This window comes from Denticeps clupeoides, chromosome 11 (genome assembly GCF_900700375.1).
Source record: "Denticeps clupeoides chromosome 11, fDenClu1.1, whole genome shotgun sequence".
NCBI lineage: Eukaryota > Metazoa > Chordata > Actinopteri > Clupeiformes > Denticipitidae > Denticeps > Denticeps clupeoides.
Genome location: NC_041717.1, coordinates 6,870,234 through 6,892,129, shown reverse-complemented (window position 1 = coordinate 6,892,129; position 21,896 = coordinate 6,870,234). Strand labels below are relative to the sequence as shown.

The 21,896-nt window shown below is 40.6% G+C and overlaps 2 protein-coding genes across 4 annotated transcripts; both read right to left on the bottom strand.

The window, feature by feature from the left end:
- On the bottom strand, nucleotides 1-14,841 carry araf (A-Raf proto-oncogene, serine/threonine kinase). Of its 3 annotated transcripts, XM_028995664.1 has the most exons (17): nucleotides 14,739-14,789; nucleotides 11,421-11,427; nucleotides 11,224-11,290; nucleotides 10,957-11,060; nucleotides 9,311-9,413; nucleotides 8,954-9,105; nucleotides 8,598-8,696; nucleotides 8,397-8,511; nucleotides 8,237-8,264; nucleotides 7,990-8,117; nucleotides 7,711-7,910; nucleotides 7,381-7,557; nucleotides 7,242-7,288; nucleotides 6,844-6,962; nucleotides 6,122-6,253; nucleotides 5,722-5,856; nucleotides 3,850-3,990 (listed from the first exon to the last, which is right to left on the bottom strand). In XM_028995664.1, the coding sequence occupies exons 1-17, from the start codon at nucleotides 14,749-14,751 to the stop codon at nucleotides 3,850-3,852; spliced, it is 1,767 nt and encodes a 588-aa protein (XP_028851497.1). In that variant the 5' UTR covers nucleotides 14,752-14,789. The 3 variants fall into 3 exon arrangements, with proteins under 3 accessions (XP_028851494.1, XP_028851497.1, XP_028851496.1); XM_028995661.1 differs by having other exon boundaries at nucleotides 1-3,990; nucleotides 11,224-11,427; nucleotides 14,739-14,841; XM_028995663.1 differs by having other exon boundaries at nucleotides 8,598-8,693; nucleotides 11,224-11,427; nucleotides 14,739-14,841.
- A 531-nt stretch (nucleotides 14,842-15,372) lies between these two features.
- Nucleotides 15,373-21,860, bottom strand: imp4 (IMP U3 small nucleolar ribonucleoprotein 4). The gene is made up of 9 exons (XM_028995668.1): nucleotides 21,787-21,860; nucleotides 21,108-21,216; nucleotides 19,950-20,033; nucleotides 19,759-19,868; nucleotides 19,538-19,670; nucleotides 16,944-17,098; nucleotides 15,955-16,049; nucleotides 15,744-15,817; nucleotides 15,373-15,596 (listed from the first exon to the last, which is right to left on the bottom strand). Exons 1-9 carry the CDS (start codon nucleotides 21,787-21,789, stop codon nucleotides 15,484-15,486), a joined length of 876 nt encoding a protein of 291 aa, XP_028851501.1. The 5' UTR covers nucleotides 21,790-21,860; the 3' UTR covers nucleotides 15,373-15,483.
- Nucleotides 21,861-21,896: the final 36 nt, after the last annotated feature.

The following is a 21,896-nucleotide window of genomic DNA, read 5'->3' as shown; positions in this document are numbered from 1 at the left end:
TAAGATTTTCTTTTATTTTTAAAATAATGTTGTTCCTTTTTTTTTTTTTTTTAAACCATCACACAAAAAAATAGAAACAAATACAATTTCGTAATAAAAAAAAATGTAACTGTACACAGCAGAATACACCTTTTATTCCAAACTGAACACCCAGAACACCTAAACTACTGCAACCCGGCGCGCCATTCCACTCCACTGCACTCAGCAGAGGCACCAGGGCCTCTCCTGCGGAGCCGCAACACGGCGCTCATGTAGATTAGGCTTTGATACAGTTATCTAGGCGATATGAGTAACTGAACCAAACTATCGGCAACCCCAGTTAGGTTTCAAAATCATAGACAAGTTCGATTTGATCACAAAATTACAAATAAATCAATCGATGCTGCAGGGGGCCAACCTGCATCACACACAGCAAAAAAAAAAAAGAAAAAAAAAGAAAAAATACTCAGCCCCACCACTAAGTGTTGCTCTTCCTTTGATAGGTAACATTTTACTCTTACTGTAATATCAGGGACAATGTTTAATGCAGAGAACACTTAAACATAAGAGTGTTTCTTTAATAGTTTCATGATGTGCTTTTATAAAAAATATAAATTAAAAAAAACTTTTTATATGACATTAACAGCAGTCTACTTATTGCTTTGTGTCACACGCTGCGAATACATTTTCTGTTTTGGTCAATGAAAGAATAAAAATTGCTCACATCTTCCTGCTCTGTGTTCACATGTAACAGCTATAAGATGCGGCGCTGCTGGTTCATGCAGCGGCTGTGGTTTCTGGTGGACGTTTCAGTGTTGGGGAAAGTCACGTTGACATTGTGTTTTAAAATGCATGCACGCAAGAAAGAAAAAAAAAAAAAACTTAAAAAGAAGAATTTCTTAAAGTTATGTCAACAAGCATAAGTCAGATGTGATCGGTTCAAAACCAACAGTTTTGAACTCTTGTGTTGGGGTGCGGGTCAAAAGTAATAATCAAGTAACTAAGTACTTTTGATGCTATGTAGTAAATAGTAATATTACAACTCTTTATAGCAGTAATAAGTAACGGATCACCAACTTGCCCAACACTGTGTTAGTGAAACCAGGAAGTTTGTTGCGCTGCAATGGGAATCCAGCCCCATTCCAAATATTCCACAAAAGCGCGACCTACACGTTTTCTTTGAACATTTATGCTGTCAGTTGTGTCTGCTCTGTAACTCTTTACCTATGCAACCTGGGGTATCATTAAGAACAAACAGCCCACATATTTTACCGCAAAAAAAAGTACAAAAAACTAAAAAACGTTACTGCAGCTCCAACTGTTTCCGCCTTGCACTAGCAGCATGTGCATTTAGTTCTGATGAAAAGCAGAGGTCTTCATTTTGTTTAATCCATCACAACAGCGGCGCCCCCTGGTGGGTAAAGAAGCAGTTTACATGGGCGATACATCTTCCCATCGCACCAAGCAGCCATTCACATCTGAGATCGGACAGTTTGATCGCATCTGCGGTATGTACACTACCACTCTTACCAGTCAATGGTTTGCAGGCACCTACTCATTTATGGGGCTTTGCATGTTTTTACATTATAGAACACCAAAGATGCAAGATTATACAACAACACACGTGAAGTTATGTAATGAACAAACATGTGATGGCAGGATTTCACACTCTTGACTTGACTCTCCACCACCAAGAAATTAATCAAACATTCTTCACTTCGCTAAATGTTTCTTGTATTGGATTCTTCAAAATGGCTCCATCTTGGTCTCCACACCTGCCACAGAGTAGGTGCGTCCAAATTTTTGACTGGTACCTTCAAAGGTCTGGATCTAGGATATATAATTTTATCTTAGATTGGCTGGCCGAGCAGTCCACTGCCGTGCACACATTTATCAGGTACCGGTTTAGTTTTTTTATGCATGAAAGCCACAAGCCATCCTGTGCTCATAAGCTGACAGGTGACGGTGGTAAACCTGCCTAGCAGCCGATGAGAAGCATGACAGAGTAAGACATCAGCCTACCCTTTCAGCAGCCCCAAGTTAAATTATGTTGTCACTTCTGCAAAGTCTGTGTGAAATTGATTCAAACACTAAATCAACGTGCACCCGAAAAGCACCATTCACCATTCATTAAAAAAAAAAAGCATTTACTTCCAAGCCCCCACCAAAACTCTAGGATCTGTATTGTTTTTTTAATTAAAAGCACCCACTGTTAACCCTACAGTATTCCATACAACCTTCACATCACTTTTCATCCAGACAGAGAAGGCATATTTCATTCATCCATTAACTTCATGGCCCAGAGATATAAACACCAACCAGTATGGACAGGAGGGCTTCACACCTGCCAAAAAACATAACTCCAGTCTCGACTAGTTTCGTGCGCACGGCCGCTTGAGCTGAAGGAAATTGTGTTTGGCCTAAATTAAGTGACGAGGCCTGTGTGTGCAAGGTTTGAACCTCAGACGGCGGCTTCACTCGCACAGCGACACGCTGCAGAACATAGTGTCCTTAATGCAAATGCTGCATCCGTTAATGCATTCTTGCCTTTTAAAGCTGTAATGCTCAACTTAGCTTTCAAGATACCGACCTCTGGTGTTTTTTTTCTTAAATGCTCATATATACACACATTTATAATTAAAAAGTCTCGTACAAAACCACACAAACCCTGTCAAACTATGTTTAGATGCACTAACTGGGAACCTCAAAAGGTTCAGACAGGTTGCGGTTGACTCATGTGCCTGAAAGCAAGAATTAAGTACACAACATATCAGGGCTCCATCACATATCCCAAACCAGTTACAACATCCTTTCAGCAGATCGAGACTATGAGACATGTTGTTCGGATCAAACAGGCACTGGTAGACTACCTGAATATGAGAATATCTTGAATTGTTAAATGTACACTTGTCCAGAAAAATAATAAATTACAAAGAACCTATTGAAACTATTACAAATTGGAAGAGACAGGTTTTTAGGGCAGAAGTCATTTGTTTGAACAGTATTACGGACATTCTGAATATCAATTCACTGGTCACCTCTAGCAAAGCACTTTAAGGACAACATCTCATTGGAACCCCACATACAAGTCTGAGGACACAATAAGCAGCTCGCAGAGACCACACTGGTCTCTACTATGAATAAACCTGCTCCTGAGTAAAGGAGGGTAAAGGGCTGCTCTGAGCAGCTCGATTATGTAAAAACTGACCAGCATTAAAAAGCAAGCTGCTGACCGTGACAATCTGCCGTATAAAAAAATAAAATAAAGAGAAAACAGAAACAAGCCGGCATGAAGGGATGGGGGGAGAAAAAAAAAACAAAAAAAAACTATTACTGATCACAAAATGACACAATCTTAACTTCCTGTCCCTGAAGTTTTGTGACTTGTCTGACATTCATGACTAAACTTTAGTCTTTGACTAATTGGTCTAATTAGCCTTGGACAAATTCTCTGAAAGACTCCAAACGAATGAAGGAAATAAGAACTCAGCTTCACGCTCGGCCCAAATCCCAGGCAGTGCTGCTTGCCCTTAACTACCCGAGCTCTTCCTTCGCTCCGCCGACACAGGTGGAAGCAGCAGTCCTACTGCAGCAGCCAGGCATCCACTGCTGGCCCACTGTGGACATGTGTGTGTGTTTTTTTACTCGCAATGTGCATGTATGTGTGTGTCTGTCAAGGCCAGGGCCATGTGGCAAATGTGTTACAGATCCTGTATATGTGTGTGTGTATATATATGTGTGTAGGGCCTGTACAGAAGCAGCAGAGCGTCCACAGCAGACAAGTGGAATGTGAAGTGCTCTCTCTCGCTCTCTTGTTCGGTTCTGCCTCTCTGGAAAGGACGGCGTTGGGCCCTGCAGATCGTGGACGGTTCACAGGGGCATGAACCGGGTGGTGTGCAGCAGCAGGGGGTTCAGGTCCTCTGTGTGTACGGCCCGGTGCAGAGAGGGTTCAGAGGCACTCCGCTCGATTTTTGGCAAGAGGTCCTGGACCTGTTCAATGCCCACTAGGATCTGTGGAGGGCAAAAAAAATAAATAATAAAAATTAAGAAAATGTAAATGTGTGCATTGCAACTAGGGCTCTGAGATATTAACAGTATTCACCAATGGGAGAGATTTTGCGAAAAAAAAAAAATCACAAAACCTACTTTCCTACTTTCAGCATGAGCCATTAGTTTTTGGCGAGAGCACAGAGTGCCCGCGGATCTTTAAAAAAAAGTCCTAAATTACTAGTAATCCATAAATCTTGGGTTTAAATGCTGCAGACACAGTAAATAAAAGCCTTCAATCTGTCAGTAATCCGACGGTCGCTGCGCACTTCCGGATTCACTAAATGGGCACTGACACGCATGTTGCAATCCAGACCACTTGCCCGTTCGGCTCCGCGCAGGTTTTTAAACAATATTTTTAATGTAGATGAGTCTACATGTCTGCAGATGAGTATATAAGGATTAGGATTTTCTGTAATCAATCAATCGCGTTATACAACTACCCAATATTTCACTGGCATTGTGGGTGTGACAAAGTGTGACTTTGGGTGTGACTGAGTAGAATTGCCCAGATATTGTTTTACCTGGTATATGGTTGTGCTATATGTTGACGTATCTGTAAAATGTTTATTATGCAACTTCCTTCTGCAGTTCCTTTGCTATGGTTCTATGTAGTGCTGCACGATTAATCTAATCGCAATCGTAATCGCGATGTCAGTCTGTGCGATTACAAGAACGCAAAAAGCTGCGATTTAAATGATTAGTACATGGATTGGATCGGCAACATATCCGATCCATTCTCTCAAAGTTTGCGAGTCTCACTTCAGTCGGATGTGACGTATTTGGTCACATGACTTTCGATTCAGAGACATATGGTTAGACGCCGCATGACGCGCAGCATCGTACGTCAACGTCGCCGCCATATTGCGACAGGCTCTGCTGTGCCGTGAAGCATATACATGTCTATGGAGAGAAGTGCATAAAAATGCCTCACTCTTGTGCTGCTTGGGGCTGTACAAACCGCTGTATGCTCCAAACCAGGGATTACATTTCATAGGTAAGGCTGGACAATTGTTTTTAATATATTTGGCCATTATAAAAGTCTTAACCTTAGCTAAGATAGGCTCAAGTCAGCCTCCAAACAACGTTTTGGTTAAACGTAAGAACTATAATACGGGATTTTATAATGGCCAAATATAATCAAAACCGTTGTTTAGCCTTACCAGGGTTTGTCGTTCGACAGTAATGTAAAAGAGTTTTTTGTGATTTATTTAATTTTGTAGAATATTGTATTTTGAATATGTCTTTTCCCCCAAATCGTGCAGCCCTAGTTCTATGACTCAATTTTTTTTTAATAATAATATTACTATACTCAAATGATAACACATTCTGTCTGCTTTATAATATTGGTAAATAGCAAATCATTTTCAAAGATTCATTCTTAAACAAATGCCCATCTGTTCAGCAAAACCAGTTTGACCATAGTGCTTCTGGCACCAACCACCAAAACGTCAGAGCAGGGCATCAACTGCCAGATACGAAAACTCATAACGACCCATTTAAAAGCCACATAATGAGAAAGAATCATAGTGGTCAGTTCATCGGCAGGTACGGAACAGACTGAATAATGAATCCTTTACTTAAAAGCATATTGACTAGTAATGTGCTTACAGCATCTAAGGGCTTTTGATTTTTTCCTCATAACAGGCACATGTAGTTAAAGCAGCAAATGCACAAAAAGAGCTGAGGTTCTACCTGTGGGAACAAAGGCCTCTCTTCACGCTTAAACTTCAGACAGTCAATGATGAGCCTCTTCATAGATTTGGGGCAGTTAGCATACAGCTTACTGAGGTCTGGAGACATGTATCCGCGGCCCACCATGAAGATAATCTGTCAGGAAATACACATTCAGTTTGCTGATTTATCCACACTACTTGTCTATTCTAGACTGTGTGTCTTGTTTTGGGGGGTGTTTTGTGTTGAAGGATGGTAAAGACCATTGAGACTGATTTTGAAGAATACAAAAAAATTATTGGTCAATAAAATTCACTCTTCATTTTAACATGGCTTTAAGTTTTGCAAAAAAATTGCAAAACATAGTCCAACTGGATATTTAAAAAAAATAAAATAAAAAATAGTAGCAGTGGTTACTCACCTGATCCCGGTTGTTTATGTTGGAGTATGGAAGAGTGCCAGACATCAACTCGAAAAGCACCACTCCATATCCATACACATCAGACTGGAAGGTGTACGGGTTGCTGTCCTGCATTCTGATCACCTCAGGAGCCTGAACACAAAGAAGATGATTGATTAAAAAAATTAAAATCCAGTAAAAACCTACAAATCTCCACTTTCGCAAAATCATTGTATGTTTGTGAAATTACACACACATTGTTTTTTTGGGTTGTTTTTTTTATTTTTTATTAGGGTGGTAGTAGCCTAGAGGGTAACACACTCGCCTATGGACCAGAAGACCCGGGTTCGAATCCCACTTACTACCATTGTGTCCCTGAGCAAGACACTTAACCCTAAATTGCTCCAGGGAGACTGACCCTGTAACTACTGATTGTAAGTCGCTCTGGATAAGGGCGTCTGATAAAATGCTGTAAATGTAAATGTAAATGTTATTGCCTCAGCCAATTGTGAAAATGCTAAATAACACAGCCGGAAGGCTTTTTGTGCTTTTGACTGTTGCTCTTCGTAACAGAAAATAACCGAGAAGCACTCGGCTAGCAGGTAAGGAGACAGATCCGTAATTGGAAGGCAAAGTACTGTCCCCACGCACTCCTCCCTCAGGGTTAGGGTTGCACATGTTTCACATGTGACAACAAATCACATGAAGCAGCAGCTCACAGACAAAGTCATACGTGGACTCACCATCCACAGAATGGAGCCACTGGGCTGCTCAACCTGCTGGGAGCCACTCCAACGCGACTTCACGGTGGCCAGGCCAAAGTCTCCAATTTTCACCGTCCAGCCCTCATGCAGGAAGATATCTGAGTAAATGAGCTCAGGGGTGCAGCAGAAAATCCTACTAATATGGTTTATTAACAGAGCTGCTAACCAATCCATTCACACTTACACATGGTCACAATTTTAAATGGCAAAATGTTCTAACAATTACATATTAAAATAGTTTTTAGTTACTGTGCACTGATTTCTATTTAAAGGTCATTATTTCAGTGACATTGAAATAGATCTAAAACAGGTACAAGATATTGGTCAGTGAGATTTAGGATTTGTTGCCATACTAAAAAGTGCAAACTAAAGGATACTGTTTGATTTCATGTCACGATGAATGATGTTCTTGGCATGAAGATAACTAGAGGGTGGTTTAAAAAAAAAAATCTTAATTCATGTGCATCCAGACTGCATATGACAGCATAATACAAGGTGTAAGGTAAGAGCTCTTACTCCATGCCTTGCGCCGTCTGCCTGGCTACGTCCGTGCGCCGCATGGTGTCAAATTTGGTCTCTGTTACATGCAGGTGGCGATATAAGCTGCTCCCTTCACACCACTGCGTGATGATGGCAAAGTTAGGCTTAGTCATGAAACCCATGAACAGCAGGATGTTGACGTGGCGTGTCTTTCTGAAAAGGTCAGCCAACAGAGGAAGGGAATGTGTGAAAGGGAGCTAGAGAGTGCTGTATTAGTCATTTATCATGCAGAGTCCAATCTTCTGTCTGGTCGAAACTATATTCTTTTTTTTTTACTTTATCGAAGGCAAAACCACTGCTTCTCACCGTAAGACCTGCATCTCGTTTTTGAAGGCCTGAAGCTGCTCGGGAGTGGGGTCAGTCACTTTGAGGATCTTGATGGCTACATCTCCATGCCACTTGCCTTTGTAAACTGTTCCAAAGGAGCCAGCTCCAATTCTCTTTATCCTGGTCACCTCTGTCGGATGAACCTCCCAGTAATAGCTGGAGTCTCTAAAGCCACGATGCTGAAACCAGTGAATGTTCAATATTCAGTTAAAAGCAGAGATCACAGGGGATTTTTTTTTTATATTTAAAGACACGGACCACTTTCTTTTTCTCATCAGATGATTGTGGCTTGCGCTCCTTGTGCTCTGATGGAGATTTGGGGGGTCTCCTTCCTGGTGAGCCCAGAGATGGAGGACTGGTGGAGGGCTTCGGTGATAGCTCTGGCCCTAGAGGTCGAACAAAATTTAAGTATTTATAACCCAACTTTTGAAATAAATCATTAGCAATACAGCAACCATGAAAAGCCGACCTAGATGAATATGACGGCTGTTAATATCTGACTTACCTGGCATGTTGTTCATTTTTACTGGCTCCTGAAAATAAAAAGGTGGAAAAATAATAGCAGATATAAAAAAAATATAATAATAATAATAATAATGGCAATGTATCTTAAATAAATTTAAAAAAAGAATGTGGAATGGAATGTATCTGTCCAGTGCCCTCACCTCTTTGATTATCATGGAGACGTTTGGGGTGGATGTGGAACGGTGCCTCTGCAGAGAATTCCCATCAGGCCCCAGGAGAGGGAATTGGAAAGAAATATTGGAAAGCAGTCCCTGCCTTTGTAAAATAAAAGATTTATGATTGGAAAAAACAACAAAAAAAGACTTGAAATGAAACTTCATGAAAGTGAAAAATGAACATACCCAGGGGGCTCTGGAGTTACGGTTAATTCACTCTGTGAAATGGAGCTGTCCGTCATGACCAGTATTGGTATCTGTGGGCATTCGTCTTGATCAGGGCTGCTGGGAACACAACTGTTAACAACGAGTACCTTTCCCATTTTTCAGGTTCTGTGAAACTTTTAAATGTCAACCACACATTATATTAAGACAACTGCTTTCCAAGTCAAACTTATGGTATACTGCCCCACAACCTTGGAATAAGTCCAATTTTATTACTGCAGGTTCACGATAGCTAAAAATATAAGTCTGCATCTGTAAATTACACTAATCATGTGTTAAAATATAAAAATAGCACTTTTGGAGTTGGAGGGACTCACCGCTTCATAGTATGCATGTCAAAACAAACTGTAGGAACTTTGCTGCTACAGTGCTGGTGAAACTTGTAGCCACACGTCTGACATCTGAAGCCATTAAACAGAAACTTGTGACAGAAGTCACAGTAGGCTAACTTAAAGAATGTCTTCCGGACCTGCAAGAAAACCAAAGGTAATTAAGCACTAGAACCTCATGGATTATAACCTGACTGAAATGCTTTTTGCTGTTGGTTTGTACACTAGTGATAGCTGCAGGAGTTTTGAGACAACTCGATATCCTTTCAACTAAATCAAAACTGCAGCCATAGACTTGTAATGTGTCCTTGTGTTTTTCAAATTTAGAACAAGTGATCAACTTACATAGTTATGCATGGTGAGGGGAACATCATCAAGCACCTCGACTAACAATTCTTCTCCTACAAGTGGTGTAATGTCCGTGTCCCATTCAGTCAACCTCTTACGGCTGTAAGAGGCCAGAAAAATAAATTCTGTTTTTAACACAAGTTCACTTCAAATGACAGCCTGAACAAAAAGTCCGGGCAAATTTTCATGACCATATGTTCTCTGAAATTTCTGTTCAAATTTGAGACAAGAAAATTATTCATTTTTTATTTATTTAAAAATAGGGCTGCACGATTTGGGGAAAAAGACATATTGCGATTATTGAGATCAATATTGCGATATGATAAAGGACACTTGCTTGTATATCAATGAAAAGTCACATACTAATAGTGAAATGTTTCATTTCAAAGTGAAACATACAAACTACTTATAACAACCTAAAATGCCCAGTTCAAAATACAATATTCTACCAAATTAAATAAATCACAAAAAACTCTTTACATTACTGTCGAACGACAAACCCTGGTAAGGCTGTTTTGATTGTTTTGATTATATTTGGCCATTATAAAATCCCGTATTATAGTTCTTACATTTAACCAAAACGTTGTTTGGAGGCCGACTTGAACACAGGGATGCATAGCTTTGCTAACATAGCTAAGGTTAAGATTTGTAAACTGAGGTGAATTTCTTTAGGAAACCTTCAAAGTTTGAGAAAGTTAACTAAACAGCTAAGAACAGCCTAAATAGTTAATGCCTACGTTTAGCCAAAACGTTGTTTGGAGGCTGACTTGAACACAGGAATGCATAGCTTCGCTAGCTTAGCCTAGCTTAGCTAAGGTTAAGACTTAGAAATAAAAACGGGATTTTATAATGGCCAAATATATTCATAACAATTGTCCCCCGGGATCTGGTTTGGAGCGTACAGCGGTTTGTACAGCCCCAAGTAGCACAAGAGTGATGCATTTTTATGCACTTCTCTCCATAGACATGTATATGCTTCACGCCACAGCAGAGCCAATCGCAATATGGCGGCGACGTTGATGTACAACGTTGACGTACGATGCAGCGTCATGCGGCGTCTAACCATATGTCTCCGAATTGAAAGTCATGTGACCAAACACGTCACATCCGACTGAAGTGAAACCGTCTGCTCGCAAACTTTGAGAGAATGGATCGGATATGTCGCCGATCCAATCCATGTACTAATCATTTAAATCGCAGCTTTTTGCGTTCATGTAATCGCACAGACTGACATCGCGATTACGATTGCGATTAGATTAATCGTGCAGCACTATTTAAAAAGAAACAAATAAATAAATTACAAATTTACCAAATTTGCTGGGAGGTGCTGGAATATGTGAGCAACGCGAGCAAAAATACTATAGACCTGCACCAGTTTGAAATATTGTAGTCGTAAACATTGAAAATCGTTTCTGTTACAGGAACTATGTACTTCATTATACATTCATGTGTCAGATTTCAATGACGTTTCCATAACTTTATATGTTTATTTTGTATTCCAAACTTTTCCAAGACCTGGAAAATTCTCTTTTCAAGTGTTTATTGACCGTAAGAACCCTGTAAAGTGCAAAATGTTGAATTCACAATGTCTAATTAGAACATAATAAGCCCAAATGTCTTTAAATGTAAGGGTGTGTACTTACCCTTCTAAAAGTCGATAAACTGCACAGCAATCCTGGCTTAGACCTCGTACTTTCAGGGCTTTGTCTAGACTGTCATAAACAGTTTGGCCTGGTCGGACATTGACCTATTAGCATAACAATGAAACCAGATTAACAGCCAATCTTAAAAAGGGGTTATTTTTATTGCATTTTTTATGGTTAAATTTACAACGGTCCCATGCCAAACATAACCATGTGTCATAAAACTACTAGGCATGAATTCAACTCTAAATTTGCACATTGGCTCACCACTGTGCGCTGCTTGTTGGGGAGGTAGACGCGAACTGTGCCGCCACCACGGGGCACATCCTCAGGGCTGGTCTCCCCAGAGGAAGAGCAGGAGGAAGAAGAGGACATGACGAGACAACAGAAGCAGGGGAGGCAGTGAAAGAATATTGCTGCAAGACAGCGTCATTCACTATAGCACAGGTGGCATGAGCCCTCACCTGGAATCTGTCAGAAGAGAAAAAAAAAAAAAAAAAAAATCATCATCATCATCATCATTCACATCCAATCACTATGCAATTAAATGAAAGCGTGTCCTCTGCTTTTAACATCAACCTTAGTGAAAAAAGCAGCTGTGATGTGGGTGGGTGATTAAACAATCACAACAATCTTCAAAATTAAACTATAATAAAAAATTAAAATAAAAAAATAGCGGATAAAAAAAAATATATAAGGACGAAAGAGCTTTGGGTTGCAGACCCCTGTGCTAGATCAAGATAAAAAAAATTCCATTAGGGATGTACCAAAATTTTGGATCAAATACCAAAATTAAGACACAAGGAAAGACAGAAATAATAATGAAATAAATAATTTTGTCAGTTTTTGTACCATTGTTGTTATGCCTGGAACTGTTTGCGTACCTCACAAGAGATTGAAAAAGCATAAACCTACACCAACACAATACTACCTAGCTACACTCCTGCACGCTCTCTCAGATCAGCAAACGAAAGAAGACTAAAAATTCCTTCTTCACGGGGTCTCCGATTCCAATCATCTCTGTTCTCCGTTGTTGTCCCTGGCGGGTGGAACAACCTGCCCTCCTCCACATGACTAGCCGAGACTATCACCAAGAAGCAGGTGAAAACCCTCTTGCTCAAAAAATATTACAGACAAATCTAACACTTACACACGCACATGCGTACACATTGCACAAACAATACAAAAATGTATAAATACATTATAATTTTTCTTCGTCTAGCACCTAACAATCTCTGAGCATGCTCTTCACTGACAAGTTTGAGCCTTATCAGGGCTCTTAGTTTGTAAACTCAATATTGTATAGAAATCGAACAAGAATTGCTGGTGTCTTCCTCTTGTAAGTCGCTTTGGATAAAAGTGTCTGCTAAATAAAGTAAAGTAAATTAATTCATACTTCAAAGAAAAAATATATCTAAAATGATTAAAATATATATTGAGCACTGAATGAACAACACACAGTATAAAACAAAATTTCAAATAAAATTCTTGGCCCAACTGTTGCTGACAGGACTGCTTAAAGACTGTAAACGGAAATATCTTCTCATAAAACACGTACACAGTGTGGAAAACAGTGAGTTTCGGAGTGCAGCAGCTTTTAGTGAAGCACCAAGCTTCTGCGTACAACGTGCTCAGAGTTTAATTTTGACCTCTGTGATAAATGCACATTATGTGAGAGATTGTGAAGCTGGTACACAAAGATGGCATAGACCACGCCTACTTTTTGAGCTAAATCCTGTGGCAAGAATGGTGCTTTCACTGCAGTTACTGAGGGAAGAGCAAACCCACTGCCTGCATGTCGCAGCGGGTTTGTTTTGGTGTATAAAAATGCATTGGTACAACTTTTTAAATCACAATGAGCCTTTCTAGCATGGAAAACTGGAAATCTAAAGCACTATCTTTGTTTCCACAAACTTCCACAGAAAAAAAAAAAGATGCAAACAATGTCATAAAAATATCATAGATCGCTGGAAAATAGGATAATAAGGAAAATGGGAACTGGAAAGGCACGTAATCCTATCTAAAGCAGGAAACACCTCAGATCAATGTTGTAGGGGGTGTGGCCTTGTGCGACTACCTCTAAGAACCACCTCCCTTCATATTAATTACAATTTATTGGACCCCTGAACCTAACCATACTACAATTGAATGTGAATTTTAAATTTTGTACCTGTGGTGTATCTTTAAATATCTAATGGTATCCATTATATGACAACACATAATTATACACAATAAAAAATTAAAAAATAAAATCACAAATGACATACTGACTTACTGATATCATCTCTGCTCTGCATTGTGCTTAAAGAATCAGAATATCTTTATTGTCATTGTAACAAGTACAATGAAATTAGGTGCAGTCCCTGAACCAGAGGTGTCTTAAACACTGTGTAGAGGGGAAAATGCTAGCTTAAAAGGATACATAGAATACAAATATAATACAGAATATGACACAAAATATAACATTTAAATTAAAGGGTGAGGTAGAAGTAAAGGGAATTTTTACTTCTACACATATACCACGGTCATAAAAATGGAAATTGAAAGAGAAGAGCCAAATCATTCTCAGTCTGAGCACACTGCATACTGATCCAGACACGAATCAGTCTGCTCTACAGCACTTTATAACTTGCTAATTATTCGTCATACTGCCTCACATCAGTCATCTGCAGCCAAGCCTCACATCAGTCATCTGCAGCACTCGCAGTATATTTATTTAATTGTACATGTGGAGGTTTGTGTCTTATTCTCTACGACGTGTAAAAGCTAATTATACACACACACACACACACACACATATATATATATATATATTCTCCTCTATGACATACAAATGTATAAAAAAAAAATAAAAAAAAAACTGTATAATTGTCTTTTATTGCAGACATCAATCCAAATTCCTCTCACATGGCTGGAAAAGTTGGTTTTGAATTGTAACGATGCTGGCTGCCAGATCGTATAATATTATAATATTAAATTAACACCCCGTTATCGATATTTGTCGGTGTCGATTTAAATCACAAAACTGGCAAACTTAAAACAATTCACATATATTTTACAAATAACACCATAGGTCAATATCAGCCCCCCCCCCCACCCACACTAGAGTCAACTAAGGAAGAAATAACGCATTAATATTCATACTTATCGCAACACAAAGAAACTGACTGACATGACAGCACAGACCATCCTGGTTAGCAAGACAAAGCTAGTGGACGTACCTACTGCGTTACGTTTACGTAAATACGACTACGGACTTCGTGACACGTTGTGACAAATCCGCTAACGCGCCGTTAATTAGAACCGGGACACGTAATATAAACGCGACCAAACGTCGCGCCAGAAAACTCAGCAGAAGTTTCCCTGCAGGCTAGCCTAGTCACCTAGCTAGGCTAGGCTAAACGGGACTTGAACTCCCCGAATCAATATTCGCAACAGAGGCCAAACACAACAGTGTTGCGGGACCAAACAGCTCCGCGCTCCGTCGCGCCACCCCGCCAGAAATACCCGCAGCCCATCGACCGACGTCTTCCCACTTTCCTCACACCTGCCGCGCACTTTTCCCTTCGCCTTTTGGAATGCTATTTTCACAAGGCGGAAAGGGATTAGACGGCTGCCTACTTAGCCAGCTAGCAGAGTGCCGCCGCTGGCGCCAGCAACTCGTTTCAGACCGCTGTTTCGAAATGGCACACAAACCGGCGGAACCCCGGCTGCCCGAACGTAAAACCCCACGGACCGACAGCGGGACGGCCGCGTAACTTTTTAAACACGACACCGCTCACCTGAGGCGACCATCTTGAATCCTCAGCCTGAAGTCGGATCAGTGAAGAATCTCAGGGAAAGCGGAACACCTCCACAACGCGCCCTGATTGGTCAGGAATCTCGCCGCCGGCCTCCTATTGGACGCCTGCTCTCGTCACACCGCAGCAAGGCGGTTATTACGGTATATACATGTTGTACAGCGCGGCCGAAGAGCAGGAACAAGAACTGCATTTGCCAGACATTACATCCAGCGGCCTAATGTGAAACTGCACTGCAAATGCCGTTTTAAACCAAACGAGGTGTCAAAAGAACAAAAAAAATGCAACGGCACCCAAGACTTTTTATAAATGAAGGTAGCTAAAAGCAAACATTGGCTTTTAAGGCGAGCATTAGACAGGAGATCCTTCTTCAGGCATGTCAATAAAAGGCTTTTGCGATGACAATTTTGCAGTTCCACAAGCATGATGTGACATGGTCAACAAGAACTTGATATAATACTAGCATGATTCTAGCAAGTTCTAGCATGATACTAGCAAGTCACAAAAAAAAAAAAAAAAAAAAAAACAACAACTCATATTTCCACGGTACATTTTAAAAATGCTATTACAAAACAGTGTGATCATTCAGGCAGGAATAATGTAAAAACTCAGGATCTTGTCATCGTAATATTCATTGTTTAATTAAAAACGTTACAGAACAGCCAGCAAATGTTTTGTACAAAACACACCTCCACACACACATTCGGTCACTAAAACACTTCTCCCACTATTCCACACTGAGAAATTTCCTCTTCCTGGCAGTGCGTACGTAAGCGTGATGCCGCCACTCCACATCCGCTGTGTTCTCATTCTCCAGCGTGCCAAGCTTGATCATGTACACTAAACAAAAAATGAAATGTTTTTCAACTGAATCCATGACATCACACACACAACCATCATTTCTAAAAACAGGCAGTAAGTGCTGTTACAGAGTTGAGTATCTCTCAACCAATCAGATTTCAGATCTGATTATATGACTACACTTACACTTCATTTCAAACCTGGGTCCAACTTCTGACAGCTCAACATTCTTGTGGTCTGTTTTCTTGTAGGTGTGATGTCTGAAAGAAAGGAAAAAAGAAAAGATTTACACAGATTGCCAGGACTTTAGTGAAACACTGCAGCACGGCATACAGTGATACAAGGAAATGTCCTCTGTACCCATCACCTTAGTGTGCAGAGGGTAGCCAAATTTTACCTGAAAGAGATGAAGTCATCTTTATTGGCAAATGTAATAACACGTTTGCTGTCTTCTTTCGGGACTGGAAACAGATACTTCAGGATGTTGGACACCTGTGTGTGACAGAATACTAGCACTCATCAATAATGCATCTTAGACAGAAATTCTGTCCTGAATGCACCAGTGACATAAGATGACAGTTAAAGGTGCTGTAAGTAATTCTATTTCAAACCCACTAAAAACAAAGCCCCAGTTCTGTAAATGTTCCTATCATGGACAAGCATATCTGTGTTAGAGCTTTGTTATTCTTAATATCCCCAACATAACATTACTACTATTTAACTGTTTTTGATGTTGGTCATTACAGTGGTACTATGATAATAAACCGGATTTCCTGGAAATACCTTTAGGATCAACATCTGGTAAATCTAGCAAAAGCTAATGGGAAGGTGACTGTTTCTGATACACAGCACACAGTGCAGATAACAAAATGTGTCCTCTAGATTTAATCAATCACCCTAAACATGGGCATCCACTGTGCCAGGAAAATGACCTGGACAGTCCACCTGGAGCAACTCAGGGTTAAGTGTCTTGCTCAGGGACACAATGGTAGTAAGCAGGATTTGAACCTGGGTCTTCTGGTTCATAGGCGAGTGTGTTAACCTCTAGGCTACTACCACCATACCAAGGTGCCACTGAGGTGCCCCTGAACAAAGCACCATCCCCACACACTGGTCCCCGGGCGCCTGTCACGGCTGCCCACTGCTCACCAAGGTGATGGGTTAAATGCAGAGGACACATTTCACTGTGTGCACCATGTGCTGTGTATCATAATGACAATCACTTCACTTTTATTTTTTATATATACACACACACACACACATCCCTCCCTCTTTGTTAACAACTGTCATGAAAGCCATTGAGAAGCTTTTGTGCAACAATAACTATTGTGAAATGTTTAGTCTGTGTTGAGGAACTTAAGTTTACCATAAAACAAAATTTCTCACCCGTTTTCCCAAGCGTGATGTAAAATTGTGAAAGATGAGGTGTGGGTAGGCCTCTGACATGGTGCCAATGTCTGGAACATCATGTCTCATTACCACGTTATACAAGGTGAAGTACGCCGTTGGTCCAAAAGGCAGATGACACACAACCAAGCCATCTACAAAATAAAAACTATTTAAGCCAAATTACAATAACAGATGAGACAACTAAACAATGATTACTGCGAGGCCACAGCATAAAAAGTCATTACAGTCATCAGTGATTAGGCTATGCAAATATTCAGAAATGCTGTCAAATCAGTTATTGATCAGAAAAATGAGTCAATTTAAAGGTCAATTTAAAAATTAAATTCAGGCTCATTTGAATTAACATAAATCAATTCTGAAGACACTTAATTTGATCCAGTTACTGTCTTCACGCCTCAGTTGTTCAAAAGGTTATCCAATGGAAGGCATCTCTTTTTTTTTTTTTAATCCAATGGGAGGAATATTTTTATACAATTGTTGAACTACAGGTAGTGCAGAATTATTAGGCAAATTAGTATTTTGTCCACATCATCCTCTTCATGCATGTTGTCTTACTCCAAGCTGTATAGGCTTGAAAGCCTATTACCAATTAAGCATATTAGGTGATGTGCATCTCTGTAATGAGAAGGGGTGTGGTCTAATGACATCAACACCCTATATCAGGAGTGCATAATTATTAGGCAACTTCCTTTCCTTTGGCAAAATGGGTCAAAAGAAGGACTTGACAGGCTCAGAAAAGTCAAAAATAGTGAGAGATCTTGCAGAGGAATGCAGCACTCTTAAAATTGCAAAGCTTCTGAAGCGTGATCATCAAAAAATCAAGCGTTTCATTCAAAATAGTCAACAGGGTCGCAAGAAGCGTGTGGAAAAACCAAGGCGCTGAGAAAAGTCAAGCGTGCAGCTGCCAAGATGCCACTTGCCACCAGTTTGGCCATATTTCAGAGCTGCAACATCACTGGAGTGCCCAAAAGCACAAGGTGTGCAATACTCAGAGACAAGGCCAAGGTAAGAAAGGCTTAAAGACGACCACCACTGAACAAGACACATAAGCTGAAACGTCAAGACTGGGCCAAGAAATATCTCAAGACTGATTTTTCTAAGGTTTTATGGACTGATGAAATGAGAGTGAGTCTTGATGGGCCAGATGGATGGGCTCATGGCTGGATTGGTAAAGGGCAGAGAGCTCCAGTCCGACTCAGACGCCAGCAAGGTGGAGGTGGAGTACTGGTTTGGGCTGGTATCATCAAAGATGAGCTTGTGGGGCCTTTTCGGGTTGAGGATGGAGTCAAGCTCAACTCCCAGTCCTACTGCCAGTTTCTGGAAGACACCTTCTTCAAGCAGTGGTACAGGAAGAAGTCTGCATCCTTCAAGAAAAACATGATTTTCATGCAGGACAATGCTCCATCACACGCGTCCAAGTACTCCACAGCGTGGCTGGCAAGAAAGGGTATAAAAGAAGAAAAACTAATGACATGGCCTCCTTGTTCACCTGATCTGAACCCCATTGAGAACCTGTGGTCCATCATCAAATGTGAGATTTACAAGGAGGGAAAACAGTACACCTCTCTGAACAGTGTCTGGGAGGCTGTGGTTGCTGCTGCACGCAATGTTGATGGGGAACAGATCAAAACACTGACAGAATCCATGGATGTCAGGCTTTTGAGTGTCCTTGCAAAGAAAGGTGGCTATATTGGTCGCTGATTTGTTTTGTTTTTGAATGTCAGAAATGTATATTTGTGAATGTGGAGATGTTATATTGGTTTCACTGGTAAAAATAAATAATTGAAATGGGTATATATTTGTTTTTTGTTAAGTTGCCTAATAATTATGCACAGTAATAGTCACCTGCACACACAGATATCGCCCTAAAATAGCTAAAAATAAAAACAAACTAAAAACTACTTCCAAAAACATTCAGCTTTGATATTAATGAGTTTTTTTGGGTTCATTGAGAACATGGTTGTTCAATAATAAAATTATTCCTCAAAAATACAACTTGCCTTATAATTCTGTACTCCCTGTATGAGAGTGGCAGTGAATATAAAGACATGAGGCCTTCCGGGATAGTAGAGGGGGAATAAGAAAATGCCTGCAAAATATCTGCACTCAAACTAAATTTCAAATGTTTAAAAAATGGTCCATTGTATTGTAATTTATAATGGCTGTATAAAAACGAGTGTGGTGTTTTCTGTTTCTTCCAAACATGATGGATATTTGGCTGCTGGTATTTGTCTGCCTGTTCTTTCCATAGCCAGTAGGCTACACTGTGGGTTTTCATTTAAAACACTAATAAACCGGATTTGGTAATCCTGAAATTTCTGTATCTGGACAACAGTAATTCAATCTGGTGATGCTTTGAAAAACGAGCATGAAAGTAAACTGAATTACAAGATCCAGATAATTTTGAACAACTGGGCCCTGTTTTTGAGGTGAGTGTGATACCCACTAAACTGGTCCTGTAGCCAAAGCTCAGAACAGTTCCTTATGCTAAGGTGTACATTTGTAGTATTTACAGTAGTGGACAAAGTCTCCATTAAATCAAAAGTAGATAATAAAGAAAATCTGGATACCTGGCTGCCCTCTTGTCTCATGGACTATGATGAGATCTGTGACACTGTTTGCTTTGCAGGCATGGACCAGTGCATTAACTTCGTGATTTCCTCTGTTCATTCGCTGTGCTCCAGGAAAAATCAACTTGACTTCCTTTATTGCAGAACATATAATCATCTGTGCTGCTTGCAGAGACGCAGAAACATGGAAAAAACAGAATTCATAGGATACACAGACTTGCCTTGGCAAACATTTTTAGCCTGGAACTGGGATCTCTGGATGTTGTGACCATGATTTTTGGATCCTCCACTCCAGCCCACTTGTATTCATCGTCTACATGGGAGCTAACTCCTGCACAGAACCAACAAACAGTGTGAAGACCATGGAAAAACAAGTGGCAAAAATAAAAAAAACAATTTAATAATGTATTACCATCTCCACCCTCGTCATCAAATTCTACTAATTTCTGTAGTTGCAGGGCATCTTTCCTGACCTCGGTGGGAATCAGACGATTCTCTGCAAAAGAGAAAGAACAAAAACATTAAGAAGAATTAATGACAGTTTTACCCAACATGTTCTGAGGAGAAAGAAAAAGCCATTGGTACAGGCAGGAAGCATCTATATACTTGACTTGATATCCAGTGGTGGTGGCCTAGCAGGTAAGGAAACGTAATCGGAAGGTTACCGGTTCGAATCCCGAGCCACCATGGTACCACCGTCCTGGGTTAAACTCAGAGACCACACCTTCACTGTGTGCTGTCTCATGTGACAACTATGTATTCTTTTCAGTTCATAAGGTTGAATTCTAGGAATTCCACAATCAACAGCATTAGTGGATTATGCAATACATCCTGAGGAAAATAAGCCAGTAAACGCAGAGTTTTTTTTTTTTGGTGATATTAGAGAAGGTTGATGGACAAGGCGATGACTTCCTGAAGTAGAATAGCTAGTGATGCAGACCTGGTGGGGTTGCCAGGAAAGCTGGCACCCCTGCATTGACAGTCTGGTCAGGCATGGCCTGAAGCAGCACTTGATGACTGGCAATGGAGAATCATTCATCACCCCCTGCACCCAAGTGATCAGTGTCTGTGAGATTCCATCTTTATGAAAAGATGAGGTTTTGAGCACAGGTTTTACTAAAAAGAACTTAATGAATTTTTTTTGATGGCGCCGGTGAGGTCAGCAGCCGTAGCGACTGCTCTGACCTCGTTTACTTTGTTTTTGTCTTTTAAGCTTATTTTTAGCAACCCTTCACCGGAAAATCCAAATTAAAGCATTTCACTGCATATCATACCGTGTACGTGACTGAACTGAATTTGAAGTGAAACACTGCAGCACAGCACATGGTGACAACAAAATGTGTCCTCTGCCATCACCCTTGGTGATCAGTGGGCAGCCATGACAGGTCCCCATGGAGCAGTGTGTAGGGACGGTGCTTCGCTCAGTGGCACCTCATCGGGATTCAAACCGGTAACCTTCCGATTACGGGTCCATTTCCTTATCCTTTAGACCACCACTGCCCAACCACATAATCATGGTCGTTCAAATGAACACCAGAACTATTTAGAATAAACTGTGGCTCGGGTCTACCATCAAGAGCAGTTTTCAGCTTCTGTTTTTTGTCTTCAATCGTGTGCAGTCTGTCCTCTTGGGCCTTCCTGTACAGGTACTCCCGTCGCAGTCGAACCTCTCTCCGCAGCTGCAATCACAGATTAAAAACTTCTCTCAATCCTTAAAACAAAGAGCTAAATTAATCTGGCACATTAACGAAAAAAAAAAAACTTTTTACGTTTACATTTATTTACTAAGACAATGAAAGTGCTGGGATAATTAATATTTTAAATCTTTGGGCATTGCACGTATAATAAGGCTATTTTGCGCTTCACGTGACCAGGATCCTTCCGTTAAAATAAAACATTAAAAAGATGTAAAAGGATTCCAGCTGCAGCAAAAAACAATTCCATATTTACGTCGCACAGGAAAGTCGGCATTCCCCCCAAGAAAAAGATGCCACCTCCCGCCTGAACAAAACCCGTATTTCGAAACCCTCCCGTCAACATATTACTCCTCAGATGAGGAGTCTACACTGCCGCAGCTAGCGCGCTAGGCTACAAGCTACCATGCTGTCGGATCAATTAGCCTAGGCATAAATAAAACACAGGCGCAGAACGACACGTAGTCAACTTGTATCGTTTATATATTCGATAAAAAAAGAGGAAACGGGCCGATTCTACAAACACCACAAATGAACGACTAGATCTGAACGTACCATGTCGGCGTTCGCCTACAAAGTAGCCGCTCACGTGGGGACGGCGGAGGCGGCGCGTACGCGTCACGCCAAATAACAACGGTTTTCATTGGACAAGCGACGGACCAATA